General features: G+C 40.3%; 1 protein-coding gene across 1 annotated transcript in view; it reads left to right on the forward strand.

The window, feature by feature from the left end:
• Positions 1-3,200: 3,200 nt before the first annotated feature.
• Positions 3,201-16,966, forward strand: part of LOC110054814 (protocadherin Fat 4-like) — a 31,851-nt gene continuing 18,085 nt past the window's right edge. Inside the window, exons 1-14 of the mRNA XM_020761173.2 lie at positions 3,201-3,772; positions 5,133-5,270; positions 5,891-6,195; positions 6,804-7,065; positions 8,480-8,608; positions 8,756-8,880; positions 9,378-9,538; positions 10,405-11,330; positions 11,772-12,095; positions 12,753-12,867; positions 13,595-13,769; positions 14,398-14,494; positions 14,996-15,310; positions 15,847-16,469. Of these exons, the coding sequence (XP_020616832.1) occupies positions 3,403-3,772; positions 5,133-5,270; positions 5,891-6,195; positions 6,804-7,065; positions 8,480-8,608; positions 8,756-8,880; positions 9,378-9,538; positions 10,405-11,330; positions 11,772-12,095; positions 12,753-12,867; positions 13,595-13,769; positions 14,398-14,494; positions 14,996-15,310; positions 15,847-16,469 (4,065 nt within the window). The 5' untranslated portion in view covers positions 3,201-3,402. The remainder of the gene's footprint in view (positions 3,773-5,132; positions 5,271-5,890; positions 6,196-6,803; positions 7,066-8,479; positions 8,609-8,755; positions 8,881-9,377; positions 9,539-10,404; positions 11,331-11,771; positions 12,096-12,752; positions 12,868-13,594; positions 13,770-14,397; positions 14,495-14,995; positions 15,311-15,846; positions 16,470-16,966) is intronic.

The following is a 16,966-nucleotide window of genomic DNA, read 5'->3' on the forward strand; positions in this document are numbered from 1 at the left end:
TGTCAACAACTGCTCTTGTTACTGATTTCTGACCCTTAAATATTTCTTACCTCTTTGTTTATACTATTTTAGAAAATCAAAGTATAAAGGTAATGTTTTTAAACAAATAACAACCCAGTCATTGTGAATGAAAGCTGTGACTGCACCAGAAATGCAGCTGCTCGGAGATGCGTACATCCTGGTCTGGACCATCCCAAAATAATTTAATTTAATACCGGCGGAAGAGTGGGATAAGAATCCCAAAAATATCCAAAAATATCCCACAGTCACGCAGTTTAATGATGCTGCAAATTTCAAACTGGAGGGTATACACAGTACGTAGATACGAGGTAAGAAAAGTTGGACAGAATGGAATCGAATTTAATAGAACATTTTCCCCTACAGATCTAGGGTCTAAAATTTTACGAAACCTGTCAGATCGTAAAAGGTTCTTTTCATTTTGGCGAAAAAGCTCTCACACCAGGCATTGGATTAGCCATCCTCACTGGTTCATTCACGCCCACGAACCGTTCCCTACCGGCGGGAAGTTGTCGCCTGTGGGAGCAGAAACCCGGAAAGCAACCGTGCAGACAGTAACTTCCCAGATCGATCAGCTGTAACTAATCTACTACGTTACAGTCTGTGTCGTTGACCAACCCGATAATGACGAACTTCCGTTAATTTTGTCAATAGATTTTACCCAGGGTTTTCCCGAACGTAGAGCCGGCTAATCAGATTTTTAGCGGGATAATGCGAACGACATCTGTCAATTTTGATTGATGTACACAGCGATGACACAATTATTGCGAGAAATGGAACGGTCAGTGTGGTCAGGACTAGAAGAAGTGTCACGTTGACGCTAGTACATGAAGTGAAATTGTTTTCGGTAAGTTATTTAGGTTTGATAAAACGCCCTCGTTTACTGGTCACATTTGACCTGAAGAATTCCCAACTTCTTCGTATCGAACTCGGTCTGTTTTTAATACCAATTTTAAAATATTAATTTAAAAAAACACCCACATTTCATTTACACGACAGGTATACATGATGTTGACTAAACGAATGAGACAAAATAGAACCGCAGACATTTTCGACAATGCCTCAGTCGACCAATGTTTTTTTAAGCTAGCCTCGGTTCGGCCCGGTATTTTGCATTTCAAACACAGCATATCTGAAGATCGAAGGGTTAATTCAATCATCAAAGCAGAGACCTGACTCAAATGTAGCTCGTCAGCCTATATAAGGTTATTAATTCTGGCTAAGATGCGCTTCGACGAGACCTATCATCAGACACCTGTCTCACCCCCAAGACAGGTGCTCCCTAGAGTGGTTCTTAATTTTGCCAGTGGGGGAAAATCCTAGAAAATAAATAAACAAATAAATAAATAAATGAGTAAATAAATAAGTAAATAAATGAATAAATGAATGAATAAATAAATAAATAAAACAAAATAAAAGAATTCTAAGCAAAAATGGTGTTAATCATTTGCTATTCTTGTTCTTCCGATACGGTCTGAACATGCGAATTTCCGCTCACATTCAGTATTGGATTTTCCTCGCCCATTTCTTTTTCTCGCGGGGACTGACCCGACTCACATCCTAACCCAAAAGAAAAGTATTAATTCCGACCGATTCCCGTAGTGTTGACGTACTATTAGCACGGGGTGGGGCAGACTCTAGGAAGAAACACAGTCAATTATTAGAAACTGCTCGCCTACACTTCAATATTTCAATTATACATCTTCGCGTTGTTTACAGCCGGCTGTTTCCCGAAAAGGTGCCGGAATTTAGCAAACACAGAATGCCTGGGAAAACGAGCTGACCGAAGAATCTTCGTAATCTCTCCGGCTTAAATTAATGATCGAATTCAGACGGAATCTCGTAAGTTCTAAAACAATGGTTTCGAAAAGCGAAAAACTCAAAATCTAAGTGTGTCATGAGCTGGAAAGTGAATTTCCGTGTTTTCAAAATAGTAGAGCACTGTGGGAAAGTTAGAGATAAGGCCGATTGAATTCCAAACCGTTAGGTTTTCAAAATCGAACGTTAATCTCGGATCACATTTCCCGAAACTGTTCTGTGAGTTCCATTTTGTTCGATCGGCTCGATCTTTTGTTAAACTCTTCGATTAGAATTAAATTTAAAAAACCCTGTAGATAAATTGTGTCTTTTTTTTTGCCATTCGTCTTGGGAACGAGGTTGACCCAGCCTTGGTAGCGTGCAGTTCGTAAAACGGGATAGTCCAAGAAGTTCCGATTCGTACCGCACACGCCGAGGATTAAAATTAAAACTTATTTAAGCGAACGAAAACAAGGTAAGTTATGAACTAATATATGCAAAAAGTGTATGATTGAACGTCTAAAACAAAAGGATTAGGTAACGCAGAAAAGTCCATTCAAACACACCAATGAACGCAATTGTCTCCTGTTCACCGGGTCTCCCTTTTCGAAACTGTTTATAATGGCCTATTTTCCCCTCTCTTTTCTAGTAGTCTTCTCGGAGGAAACAGGTCGCGCAAATGGAGCTTAAGTCTAGCATGATTGTGGATTGTGACGTCCCTGTACCCTAGATTTTATGAAACGCGACCAGTTCTTAAAACGAACGTCATTTCTACGGTTTGTCATCCAGTCTCCGCCGGGGGGATATATATCTTTTTCTTCTAGAAATCAGCAGGATTTAGTAAGCTGGTTTTTAAACCTGTTATTTAGGTATTTCTAAATTGGATACCTTCTATTTCTAAGGTTTTGGGTTAGAATTGAAATCGTCATGGACTAAATGATTGAGTAATCACATCGTGACTTCTAAACCAGATCCATTGTTTTCCTTATAACTTCGGTTTGTTGACACGTCCGTCAAGTGCAGTGGTTATAACCGGAATTGGGCGTTAAATTCGTGTCGCAACCTGTAGCCTAGAATCACGAGATGTAGAAACAACACTTTTAGCGTAGGACTGACCCAGGAACCATATTTGGAGAATCGCTTTCGAGTTGAATACATTTTGAAACAGATCCAACACGTGTCACTGGTTTCGCTTCACTCATACAATTTTTTTTCCTTCTGCTTATAAGCTTTTGTTCTTTACTTTTCAAATTCAGGAGAGGTTGTCACACGAGTACAAATAGTCTAGCGGAAGCCTTGTCCATAAAAGGAATTTGGCTGACGCATGAAATTAGGAACTGTGCGAATAACCAAAGGTTAATCACCTATTGTTTGCATTTTGTATAAATACCGCATAGTGTTACACTTTAGGGGCAGATCCTTGGCAACTATACTGCAAGACAGTTCCTCAACTCACAAAAGCAATCTACCTTGTTTGAACATTTCATAGAAATCTGCGTTTCACCATAAATCGGACATTTAAACCTTGCATTTGAATCGAAGTTTTCCAATATTGCTCTGATACCATCCGTAATCAAGCTGTACAACATGACAACGGCGATTTTTAAACTTCTTCTGTTGGGATTTATCAGCGAAGAAATATATGTCTACGGTGCACTTCGATCGATCGGACCAGGACAGACCTATCCAAACGCTAAAGAAATAGACACGTGTGGAAATATCAGAGACATTATCAAAAGAAATTCAGCTCGCTTTAGGAAAATCCTTGTCAGGAACACCAACAGCGAAATCGTGTTTGCCAACGACGATTGTCGACGAATGACGGCGCGAGCTAAAAGTAAGTTGGATGTATTGGGTTCCAGAGTTAAACGACAGTGGAGTAATGCAAAGCTGAAGGTGTTGTTGGCTTGGACAGATCAAATAATTCCTCAGGCGCCGATCTCGCTACATTACGAAGGTTAGTAAAAAACACAAGTTCATTCATCACTCATTTAAAGGTTGTATCATTAATTAACAATTATAAAATTTTCACATTAATGCTATATTAAACGTAACCAAGTCCGACAAATTTTAATAGCTTTAAGTATCTAGCGCAATTCAGTATGATTTTCAATGTATTTTTAATTTTACGTTCATACAACTTACTCCTCTAGCAAACACTGGGACATCGTCTTCCGTACTATTTCTCAACTGCGTTAAAAGGTCAACAGGGTATGAAACATATAGCCCACGTACATTAGCTTAAAGTTTCATTTTGACGAAACAAATTTGTAAAGGTCGTCTCAAGATTGTGCAACGACTTGACCTATGAAACATCATGAAAGATCGCAATCAGGAAAAAAAAATTGCGGCAAGGTGTTTCACTATATGCTCAAGCTACAAATTTCGTTGTTTAGATTCCGTTGTTCAAGGACATGCAGTTTTAATGAGGAGAAAATGTATTTTTTTCCTTTGGTTTTCACTTTTTAAAAGACATTTTCTCGATCTACAGCCAAATTCTCATAACTGGCACTGAAGCAATGTACCAAAACCAGTAAGGGGAACAAGCAGTTCAATCTCAGAACATGTTTTCTTTAAAAATATGTTTAAAACTGATGCTTGACCTTGAAATAAAACTCTATATTTGAAATCAAAACCTTCTTGATTCGCTTTGTTTTTAAACAAGATTGAATTAACAAAAATGCAAATCTCAATTTTTCGAGTGGCCTTTCGAAACGTGTCTAGATGAGCGCGTGGAGGCGGATAACGGTCTCGCGAAGCGTGCGAGTTTCTCTCGTGATCATTATTATTTTTTTGTTTTTATTTTCATGCGATCGTCACACAATCCCTCTTGAGGTGGAATGATTTAGGGTCACGAGTCAAAGTCTACGTAAACACTTGTACGGCTCTCGTTGGAGATTTGAGCGTGACGCAACGGTTTCGATCTGTTCCCATTATTTTTTTGACCCTCGCATATTTTATCCTTATTGACTTTGCATCTTTCATAAAAAGAACGCCATGAAAAAACACACTGCACCCGCATTTATCTTTCAAAATAGGCTTCTCAAGAGTCAACAAAACTATGATGCAACGCAGCGTTAGTCGATGTCACGCAACGTTTTTTACCCGTTCTGTGACAAACCCAAACAGAGAGCTTTGAGAGGTGAATTGTCACTTGTATCTAGCTTTGTTTGGCCGACCAATAAATTTAAGTAACGCCCTGAATAACGTCATATATAAAGGACAGCACTGAGTTAACATTGTGATAACACAATGTACTGTCTTTAACACAAGTAACCAATTTGATGCATGACTGATTATTGACTTTTTCCTTTCAGGACGAGCCCTTCGTCTCCAGACTTCCGACGGCGACAGAAAAAAACTGTCCACTCTAGCAGGCCTGGCTGTACAGGCTGGATTTGACTGGGTTCACTACGCAACAAGTTCATACATTCATGCCAGTGTCATCCGAGATGGTAAGTTACATTGTATCATGAACTTACAAACCTTAGAATCCGAAAAGGCGAGAGCCTTTGCGTTAGTGGTAGATTTTCCTTTCGATTAAAAGTGCGCGCGATTTTTCGCCACTTTCAGTTTTGCTCAGTTTTGCTAGTTCCAAGTTTTTTTTAGCCTTATGCTCTACTCACAAGAGCGAAGAGGATGATTGAGTGAGTTGCAATTTTAAGTTCAATCAATCAATCAGTCAATCAAATTTATCATTAGGTAGTCAGATAGTTTTCGTCTTAAAATTCATTTAAGAGTTTGAGTGATAAACGACCAAGAAATTTTTGTTTCTTAAGTTTTTCTTCGAAGATGAAGTACTTTTGCATACGATGGCATTCCAAAGCTTCATTGATTTTATAATTTCTTGGCGATTCGTACACACGAAGAAATAAAACTTGTCACAAGAAATCTTCTTGCGAGCTGACATTTACTTGCTGCTCGCATGCTTGATTACTTGCTTGCTTGGGAAATAAGTTCTTTTTCCATGCTAAATTTTCCACTGTATGGGAACAAAAAGATAACCCGGCATCAAAACGCTCTGCAGAATGCACCAACAGTGTTAATATTTGTCCCTTTCTCTTTGTCTTCCCAGTTTGTCAAACGTCAGTTGATTTGGCCTTTATACTGGACGGTTCAGGCAGTGTCGGAAGCTATAACTTCAACCAAGTAAAGAACTTTGTCAAAAATGTCGTGGACTTTTTCAACATTGGTTCATCCGGGACACACGTGGCTGTCGTGACGTATTCAACATATTCAAGACTGGAGTTCAATCTAAAAGCGTATTACACGAAGTCATCGATCAAGAACGCAGTTAGCTATATTGGATACCGAGGGGGGTGGACTTATACAGCGGATGCTTTGGATTTTACACGCCAGAATATTTTCAGTAAATCTCAGGTAAGTCGGCCCATTGAGTGGAGCTCAAAACACAGTGATTTACCCTCCCTTCCCCCCTCCCTTGATCCTGGCGTAATCATTAAAAATATCGAAGTCCTGACATATGATATGCGTTTACTTTTGTTAGCGATTTTTTGGTGCTTTTTTGGGATGGGTCTTTATCGTTCTTTTCTTTCTACAAAACTTTTTTTTTTCGCAAAATGTTAGCACTTTCATTGCGCTTAATTATTGTGCTCAAAACGTTTTTCGGCGGCTATTTTCAAGGAGAGTAAGTTAATATCGTCATCAAAGAAAATACATGTCGTTTATGTTACCTGCATAAGAATAACGCCAGGAAAAATATTGTGAGTAAAACGATATGTAGTTCACAAAACAAGCTATGAAAGACGTCTAATTAAAGCAAAGGTTTTGTAAATGTAAAATCAAGGCAAACATTGTTGAGAAAGAAATCAGTCAGCGCAAGCAGCGAACAGCGAGTCCTCGCGAGCGAAGCAATCTGGCGACGGGGATTCTGGTGAAGAGGCAGCGCTCTCACATGTACTCTGCTCGCAGGCTATAATTAACGTAAATTTGTCTATCACTGACAGCTTTTTTTTTTTTTCACGCAGGGCATGCGTCCAGACCAAGGAATTCCCAAGGTGACCGTCTTGCTCACTGACGGCTACTCTAATGGGCGCGCCGTGGCCGGCCCTGCCAATCAGCTGCGTAAGCTCGGCGTGAATATCTTTTCCATTGGTGTGGGTAATTACGTCAACCCTGCGGAACTGAACGTCATTGCCTCGGATCCCGATAGCACACACGTGTTTCGAATGAACAGTTTTAATGACTTGGCTGGCTGGGTGGACAAGCTCAGTGCTGTGTCCTGCGATGGTAAGTAGAGAGCTTAAGCAATGACGACGGCGATCCCGAGGACAACGCCTGGTAGAAAATGAATTAATATATTTTATTTTCGAATTTCACAAATCTCTAGATCTTTTCCGTGCGCCTATTAGTCTCAGAACTTGCTCAAGCTAAATATGTAACGCCAGCGTTCGATTCCAAATAAAAATACGAAAAATTAGCCGCTGTCATTCGCGTTCTTCAAAATACGAAGAACCTAATTTTTTCACGTTGTTGTTGTGCAGAGAACGGCAAAGAAATGTAGAAAGATTTATAACGCACGTGCTTAGCCATTGTTTTTCTCATTAAACCTTTTGTTTGGTGGCGTTCTCGTTGTCTTTGCCGTCGTGGTTTGCTTAAAGGAGCTCAGTTACTGTAATTTGAGTTATTTTGGCCACATACAAAATTAATTACCTTTAAATGGTAGGAAACCTAAAAATAACAGTTTAACAAGAGAGAAAAACACCAAAGAGATAATGATAAACCATGAAGGAACAAGGATGGCTAAGGATGGAGAAGATTGACACGGATTACGAACGACAAACTTGAGAAATTGAGACTAAACTTTTTAATATGCGCAAACCGTGACTTAGCTCCTTTAAGGTCATTCCCCAGTATTGCATTGCGCATCCCTACTGCGTATCATTTCACGCGTGATTAGCGCGCGCGCATTAAAAAATGGCGGCTTTTTCTTTACAGCTGGACCTCGCCATAGTGGTAAATCGTCATTTTCTCGCAAACGAATATGGTGACCTATCATTTTTTTTCTGTTGTTTTGAATTGAGTGATAAATTTCTCTGTGTAAAATAAATATGGACCAATTCTCAGTGTAGAACAAAAAGCAATCGTCGGAAACGTGAATTTAGCAAGCAATCGTAACTGCAATCATGGTGCTATTATAAGGATTTATATGGGTATAAACAAGGTACTTTTGCTCCTAAACGAACATGAGGACCCTTCATTTTTATTTCAAAATATAAGTTCCTATAATATAACTAATCGACAGGCAAAGTTTCACAAAAATCTCAGTGCAGGTTCAATTTCAGCGGAATGACCTTAAGGTCTCTTGTGATACAATTTGGACGTTGGACACAACCCTTTTTAATCTTCCGTCGTCTTTTTCCTTATTATATGTACCTCTTTGCTATTTTTCTACCTTATCCTACATTAATTAACTAGGTTTCTCAGGCTTCCGTGGATTTCAATGTTATTTTTCTGAATGACCTAGGGGAACAACGTCAAAAACGAAAATTTAGTCTAGTATAGATATCTGATTATAGGCGATCCTGTCGTGTTTTCTTTAGTTTCGTTGCCTCAATACTTAATCCCATTTACATCTATTTAGTTTTAATTATGCTTATGAATATCAAAAATACTAACTTTAGCCTTGTCCTATCCTTCTTAGAGGGTGCCTCGATCTCGTCCTGTGACGATACAATCACGACTGTTGAGAGCGACACGTTTAAATATTTCAGAACTCAGTTCACTACCGTGGCGAAAAACAGAATATCTGTTGAAGTCAGGGACATCGAAGGTGAGTTACTTATCACAAGTGTATCAAGCTCACGCCTCAATGGTGGACAAAAAAAGCGATGTAATGAAACAAATTTAACAGCAAACTCTGTTTTCCAATTTCAGAAGTGTTGAACTTGGTCGCAATTTTTCTTCCTTTTTTTTGTAGGAGTCTCTCATCTCTACGCATCGTTAACCAGCACTAACCCAGGCCCCATGGACCCTGCCTCGTCCAAGAATGAAAGCAATGTCTCTCCTCGTGCCATTTCTCTGTCTCTATCTACATCGAACAAGGTAAGTCACCCAATGAAAGAGGTACTGTCACTGAATTTTGCTGAAGCTCGAATAAGTCAACTCGACTTATTACCTGTAACTCGTTAACCGTGCAATCTCGAAACCAGACCTCCATGATTATAAAAGGTAAAAATAAGAGGGGTAAGCGACTGTCTGCACACGAGGCAAGTGGCCCATTAGGCCGGAGCTTATCTCGGTTTCTGCAGTATGAAGCGACTAGGAGTATTTTTACTCCTCCTTGGATGAGATGCTAGTCCATCGCAGGGTTACCAACCAGCATTAAATTAGCCGGTACTCATTTATGCACCTGAGTAGAGAGAGGCACTGTGAGAGTAAAGTGTCATGCCCAAGACTTTAAAGCAAGCATATAAAGTTGTCATGTTTTGTGCTGCTGCGTTTTGGTCTACTTCATATCTGCAACCTGATTTGCTAACAACAAAAATAGCTCAACTTGAATTAATATGTTTGTTTAGAAATCCATATTTGTTTGTTCACAGATCGTCTATGTCGCTGTCCAAGGCCAACAACAAAGCAATAAATTCAAGCTGTCCATGTGGGATGCTCTCTTTACCAAAGACACTTACGTGACCAGTGTCACAGAAGAACAGTCTGCGCCTGTCACGGTGCTAGATACGAACCTCACACCATACGCTTACAAGTACGCTTGCTCAAATTAACAAATTGACGTCAGATTTTTATCCGTCTGTACTCTTATCGATGATAAAAATGAGCCAATCAGCGCTCGAGAAATTAGACAGTTATTGTAAAAAATGTTATGACAAAAGGACAACCACGCTTTTTAGTTGTCCTTTTTTACAAGCTCAACATTGAAGGAAATACTCCTTACTACAGCGGGTCTATAAAGTATAATTAACAAATTATCAGATTATGAGCTCAAGTATTAAATTTCACGCTCTTAGAAAAAAAAAATTATGTGGATTGAATTGCCATTTGAAATTTGTGCGCGCGTATCATTTCTTACAATCATTCCTCGGGTTTTAAAAGTCAAAAAATTGTGAAGGTCTTTCTTTTATTCTTCTCAGAAAATTGTATTACCCATTTGTTTTTAAATGATCCGCCGAAACGCTGCAAAACTGAGAAAATGTTTCTTAGATGACCTAAAATTTCGATCTTTTTTAATGCAAAAAACCGTAGATGCCGTCCTTTTAATTTTTCTCAGGAATTTTGTTTATTCCTTTGTTTCTTAATGTTCTTTCAAAACTTTAGACAAACAAAGAAACGTTGCAATTTTTTCGGCCACACCAAGCCACTGCAAACTAATTGCTAAATAGTGTTCAATGGCTCAGCCAATCAGATAACGGCATTTGCATTAGTATACTAGTAGAATTCTACTGAGAGCTGATAGTGTACGCTCTTTCAGCCAATTAGATTGTAGCCTTGCATTAGTATACGAGTAGAATTCTACTTATACATGATAGTATTGTACCTTGTTTTACATTCTTTATTTATTAACCATAAATAATACGAACTAATATATTCAAATTTCTTTCTTTTTCTAATAAGGCTCAAGTACAGCATAGTTGAGGGGAACCCGGGATGTTTTACAATTGACCCAGACACTGGAACAATCAGAACAACAAAGACTTTAGACCGCGAGACACGGGAATCGTACCGCTTAACAGTTCTTGGGCAGAACACACAAAACCGCTGCCACAAAGGTCGCGCTGTTGTTCTTGTTAACGTAGGCGATATTAACGACCATGCGCCCGCCTTCGACCTCGCCCAGTATTCAGCCACTGTACTAGAGGAAAAACCCAGCGGTACCTTTGTTGCCACGGTTACTGCCACTGACAAAGATACTGGTACCAACGCTCAGCTTACTTACAGCATTACGTCAGGAAATGACGGTAACAGATTCACCATTGACAGCAAAGGGGAAGTCAGAACTACTCAAATGTTAAACTTTGAAGCCAAAAGTAAATACACTCTGGAAATTAAGGTTCAAGATGGCGGACAGCCTCCTAAGAGCGACACTGCCACACTTGCAGTCATTGTGCAAGATGTAAACGAGCCTCCGTATTTTATGGAAGCCTGCGCACGTAACAACACTTGTAAATACACGGTGGCGGAAAATAACAACCGTAACGCCCAGCTGGGCGTGATACAAGCCCAAGATCCCGACACGAGCTGTAGCTCTTTAACTTACAAGATCACCACAGAACAGTCGCAGAACACAAAAGTTTTCGCAATTAGTAACAGTGGACAAATCTCAGTTCTTTCAAAATTGGACCGCGAATTTAAATCGCACTACACTGCAGTTATCACGGTTCAGGACTGCGGAAAGCCAGCGCTAAAGGTATCGACACGAATACAAGTCGAGGTCCTTGATGTTAATGACGAGAGCCCAACATTCGCTTTCAAGTCATACAAGGCTTCTGCGCACGAAAACATTGCTGTGGCAAGTACCGTCCTGCAAGTTTCTGCCTCTGGTGTGTCTCTTGTTTTATTTTTAATCCATCTATTTATTTATGTGTTTGTTTGTTGTTTGTTTGTTTGTTTGTTTTTTGGTTGCTGTTATGTAAGGTTTCCGCGCTGATCATCGTGTCCAGCGGTCCTTTTTCGAGCCTGGCAGGGGCCATTGTGTTGTGTTCTTTGGCAAGACACTATACGCTTATAAGGTGTATAAAGGATACAGGTGAAATAAATCAGTCCGGGGGAGGGAAGGGGACTGTAACCCTACGGTGTAACCTCAAGAGGAAGTAAAAATACTCGTAGTTGCTTCATGCTACGGAAACCGCAGATAATCCCCGGCCTAAATGGGCCAGAACGCTTTGTTCCGCAGTAGTTTTGGGGGTTTGAAGCAATGCTTTACTCAAGAACGGCCACAATGCCTCAAACAATTTTTTTGTAATATCGACTGTTTCTTTCAGATGCCGACACAGGAACGAACTCCGAGCTGTCCTACAGTTTAGAATCTGGCGACGTGGCCGCATTTTCAATCGATCAAAAGACTGGAACTATCTCGAGTAAAAAGACGTTTGACAGAGAAACCAAAGCATCGTACAGCCTAACTGTGCGCGTCACTGATCATGGGCAAAGCCCGCTTCACGACACGACCACGGTGGATATTACAATCTTAGATATTAACGATAACAGCCCTAAAATCAACAACTTACCGGCGACAGAACAAGTGACTGAAGGGAAGAATATTGGGGATACTTTATTCACTGTCTCTGCGTCAGATAAGGATCAAGGTTAGTAAACAGTACTTAAAGTTCAAAGTGGCGCTGAGGTGTTTTGAAAAGTTTCTTACTCGAAGAGTTTGTTTTAGTCTCCATAAGCGTCCTCCCCACCAGTTTTCATATCGTCGAGCGATCTCACGTTTCCCGTTAGTTTGTGGAGGGAAAGCCCTCGACGAGTCCAAAAACGGGTGCATATGAAGCCATTTTGTCAAGACCGAGGCGGGGGGTGGGAGGGTGTTGCAGTCAAAGAAATCAACGCCTTTACAATAATGCAGAACTTTTTCTATGTTTGGCCGCTAGTGCTCACAACTAACTAAAACAACTGCTTTTTTATGCTTTCCTAAATTGATGGCAACGCTTGTGGGAATTTTGGACACTGGAATGTTATAGAACTCTGTGGTCGATGTTCCAGCTTTCTTCCAGTCTTTTTCTCAAGTGATTCCATTGGGGCTCTTACGTAATTACCTCAGGGCTCTCACGTGATTATATCAGGGTTCTCACGTGATTTCATCAGACTTCCCACGTGATTACATCAATTCTTGTAAAAGCATACACCGTTCCCTACCTCTCAAATAATCCGCCTATTTTTCCAGTTTTAACTTTTTCCCTTTGTCTTAGTTTTTTTCTTTGGTCTTTCTTACACACAGAGAGTAATTTTGTGTCTTGCAGGTGTAAATGCTGCTCTGCGATATTACATAGACACAGGGAATGGACAGAACTCGTTCAATCTTGAGGCAAAAACAGGCGCTTTAACGCTCGCCCGCAAACTGGATTACGAAACAAGGTAAGGATCAGATACCATTTTCAGGTCGAATATAGCCACGGATATCTAAGACAAAGCTTCGTATGGGTGTCTAGATTTAGTCTAAGGAAATCGCAAGATAGAGATGGGCAGAAAGAGGGGCACGTCGCCGAAAGGGAGGGGGCAGGGTGGGGGTAAAAATAAGGTATCAATTATACGACTGGTTAACTTAAATAGCGTAAGAGGCAAATCAAAGAGTATTTATGCACATAGATATATAGGCGAGTGATGCCTGGTCTGAAGCCCTGAGGGTCGTTATGAACCTATATGCACCGAGGTAATGGGAGCAGCGTACAGGAAAGTTTCAATACCTTTCGTCATGAAAAAATGGTATATAAATGAAATTACAATAATTAATGAAACTCTCTTACCAAGTCGCCGACTGACCGTTAAGGGTCAAGAAGACACAAAATGTTGAAGACCATGTTAGAACACAACGAATACAAATTGTTCTAGGAGTACTCACAAGGAACGAAAGTTGCAACAGACGCATAGAAGAATGACCGATTCTGGACAAAAAAATATTTGCGAGCCCATGTAAGATAATTTAGAATAAGTGGGCATTAGATTCACACAAAATGCACCTCACCTGCGCTGTGTGAATTAGTTTAATTTAGTCTCTACTGTTTTATGTGAAGCATTCAATAACGTCGGTGCATTGCTTCAGCTAAAAACTCCCGCCATGTAATACTCATTGTTTTCCCTACAGGACTAGCTATACACTCAACATCCGGGTAACAGACAGAGGAAACCCGCCCCTGTCTTCCTCCGCTCAGCTCCAAATCCAAGTCCAAGACGAGAACGACAATACGCCAGTGTTTAGCATGTCATCATATCGAGCGACAGTGCAAGAAAATACAGCAAAAGGAAAATCTTTCTTTAAGGTATACTGGATCCAAGCTCCAACTGCCTCTAGATTTAAAATTTACGATGCAATCGATCCTCTCTACAACGGCCACCTAAGAGAGGTGGCCGTTTGTGGAGGTTTTACTGTATCTTTTAAAACTCAAAGTTCCAATGGTTATCTTCAACTTCAAGTAAAACGCACTCTTTACTTCGTAGTTATTAGGCAGTGGTTTTCGTGTCAAATTATTTGATAATGTCGTTTTTGGTGGATTGCCGGGTGAAAAGGAAATACGTAAATTAAGAATGTAAATGTTTTTGTCAGGTTGAAATAACTTTAACCATAGTTAATAGAGCGAAATAGTGAGGAAACATGGCAAAATTCTTTGTTGTATGTTTTTGTTTGCTTTTTTGGGAACTGACCCTGCACAAAACCTGGTAAAATACAAAAGGTGGCTATCTGTTCTCATACAACTAGCCAACAGAAGTATTGCGATTATGTAATTTGTGCATAGTCAATCAGCGTGCATAAAACAAAAGATGTGCAGGGTCAGGGACCTTCAACATAAATCTTAGCCTGTTTCTTTGCTTCTTTGATGTTTACCGACCTTCCTAACCATTTTACTCTTTGACTATGCTTTAGCTAAACGAGCAAACATTCTGTTTCAGGTAACAGCTACAGATTTAGATTCTGGATCAAACGGAGAAATTTCGTATAATATCGACAAAGGCGACACTGGAGATGCTTTTGAAATCGATGGAAAAGGTAATCACATGGCAATATTAAGTCCTGTTTTTCTGTTTGTCCTTAAGGGGTGGTTTGTCTCGCAAATTTGTTCCCCTACGAGTCAATGTAGCGTTCATTTCGGTTAGAAAACACTCCGAGAAAAAGACCTCGTTTATTTCTGTGATAAAAATTCTCTTTACTCGCGCGTTCATAACCCGTTTTCACATGACGTCACGGCAGCCATATTGGTGTTCCAAAACAATGAAACCGTGGCCATGTTGGTGTACCAAACCAATCCTGAGGGAATTGAACTATTTTCTTGTACAAACACTTTCTTTATGTTCCAATAAATGTGCCTGTGTGCTGGCCACGTGAGTGAAAACTCTTTCACCAGCATCTCATGATGCACGAACTTACTCCTCCTCCTCCTCCTCCTCCTCCTCCTCCCCTGCCCCCCACCCCCCCCCCCCCCCGCAACCCCTCTCCTCGCGCGCGCGCTGGATGTGAATAAAATTAAGTAAGTATGGTTGTTTTTTCTAGGCAACCTGCTGATCAAAACTTCGCCTGACTTTGAGACCAAGGCACAATACGACTTGATTGTGAATGCATCGGACAATGGAAAACCCGCAAAGTCAGCTTTAGCGACAGTGAAGGTTACGATTGAAGACGTGAATGACCATGAGCCCGCGTTCAATCAGTCCAGTTACAGCTTTACTGTCAGCGAAGGAGTTGATTTGCGGGGGAGGGTTGGGGAAGTGTATGCGACAGATATGGACTCGGGACCCAGAGGCAGAGTGGTGTACTCCATTACAGGTGGTAATGTCGGCAAAGCATTCTCCATTGACGGAAATACAGGTCAGTGCTACCTCAGATGCAATAAACACAATAGAGAACTCTCAGTCAGGTTTAAATGAAGTATTCAGTGACAGAAGAACCACGTACAGTATTTTCAAATATCACGAGGGCTCGTGCAATTTTGAGAGAATTTTCAAATATCACTCGTGGTATAAATTCTTAATTGCACTCCCATTCATTCGATTACCTAGATTAATAGTGGTAAATTTAACTTTAGAACAGTCTGTCCACAGGCGTTTACTTTTTTTGCCATCTTTACCCAATCCCACCCCCTTGTATCCCACGCGCCGGGTTAATATTTCGCTAAGCTTGCGATCTCGACGAACTCAAGACACAATAGAGGTTTTGTGGACAGACTAACCGTGGACAAAACCATATAAAAGCTTAGTGGATACATGCTGTCGATTGCAAGATTTCGTTAAAATTATTTGCAAGCTCGGTAATTCTAGGCTTCAACTTAACTCCCCAAATAGCAGAGATCATAAATTGATCGCTGTTCTTTGTTTGATTTTTTTTCTTACTTCACTTCCTCTCAGGCGTTATCAGTGTCCTATCAAAACTCGATAGGGAAAGCAGGGATCTTTATACTCTCAATGTGGAAGCTCGTGATGGTGGAAATCCGTCGAAAGATTCTGTCGTGGATGTTAAAATAACGATTACAGATGTCAACGACAACAAACCTCTCTTTGACAAACCGAGCTACAGCGCGTCCATTGACGAGGACGCAGCTCCAGGCACGTCTGTGGAAAAAGTGTTCGCTACAGATAACGACATGGGTAAAAATAAGGAGATAACTTACATAATCAAGACCGGTAATGAAGAAGGCAAGTTTAACCTGAATGATAACACCGGTGAAATAACTCTTAATCAGACCCTTGATCACGAGACGAAGACTTCTTACGCTCTTGTTGTGACCGCAAGTGATCATGGAAGCCCTCCTTTGACGTCATCGGTTGATGTCATGGTGACAGTCAATGACGTTAATGACAACGCGCCGTTGTTTCCAAAGTCACTGTATAACTGCACTGTTGCTGAAAACTTGGCCAGCGGTGTTGCTGTGTGTTACGTCACCGCTAGTGATGCAGACTCTGGTGCGAATGGTCAGCTGTTTTACTCTATCGTAACAGGCGATACTGGCAAAGCTTTCGGGATAAATACGGTGAGTTGAATAGAAATTATAAGAGATTTCAACGTAAATTCTGAAAAGGGTTTCCTCATTTACCCTAGAAATCACGTGATTTGTCGTCGAAACACTATGATTTAATACCGAAATATTCAATATTTAAATTATTAATTTAAATATGGCATTTATAAAACCCGCTATCAAATTTAATTTTCGATATTATTCTTTTCACGCCATAAACATCATTTGTGATTTATGACTATTCGTCCCTGTTGATTGTTCTTTGTTACTGTTTGCTCGTTTTTTCATCGTTCGTTTGTTCGTTGGTGGTTGGTCGTCGTTCGTAATTTCACTCGTCGCTCGATCCTCGTTCGTCGTTCCTTAGTTCGTTTTTCTTTGTACGTTTTCCTTTGTTCACTTCTTTGTTATTTATTCTAGCTCGTTCGTCAGTGATCGTCGGTCGTTGTTCTTTTGTTCGTTACTCGTTTGTTCACTGTTCGTTTTTCGTCGTTTTTTCATTCTAAATTATTCTG

Source organism: Orbicella faveolata, unplaced genomic scaffold (assembly GCF_042242905.1).
Source record: "Orbicella faveolata isolate gen_17 unplaced genomic scaffold, um_ofav_v1 contig_48, whole genome shotgun sequence".
Classification (NCBI taxonomy): Eukaryota; Metazoa; Cnidaria; class Anthozoa; order Scleractinia; family Merulinidae; genus Orbicella; species Orbicella faveolata.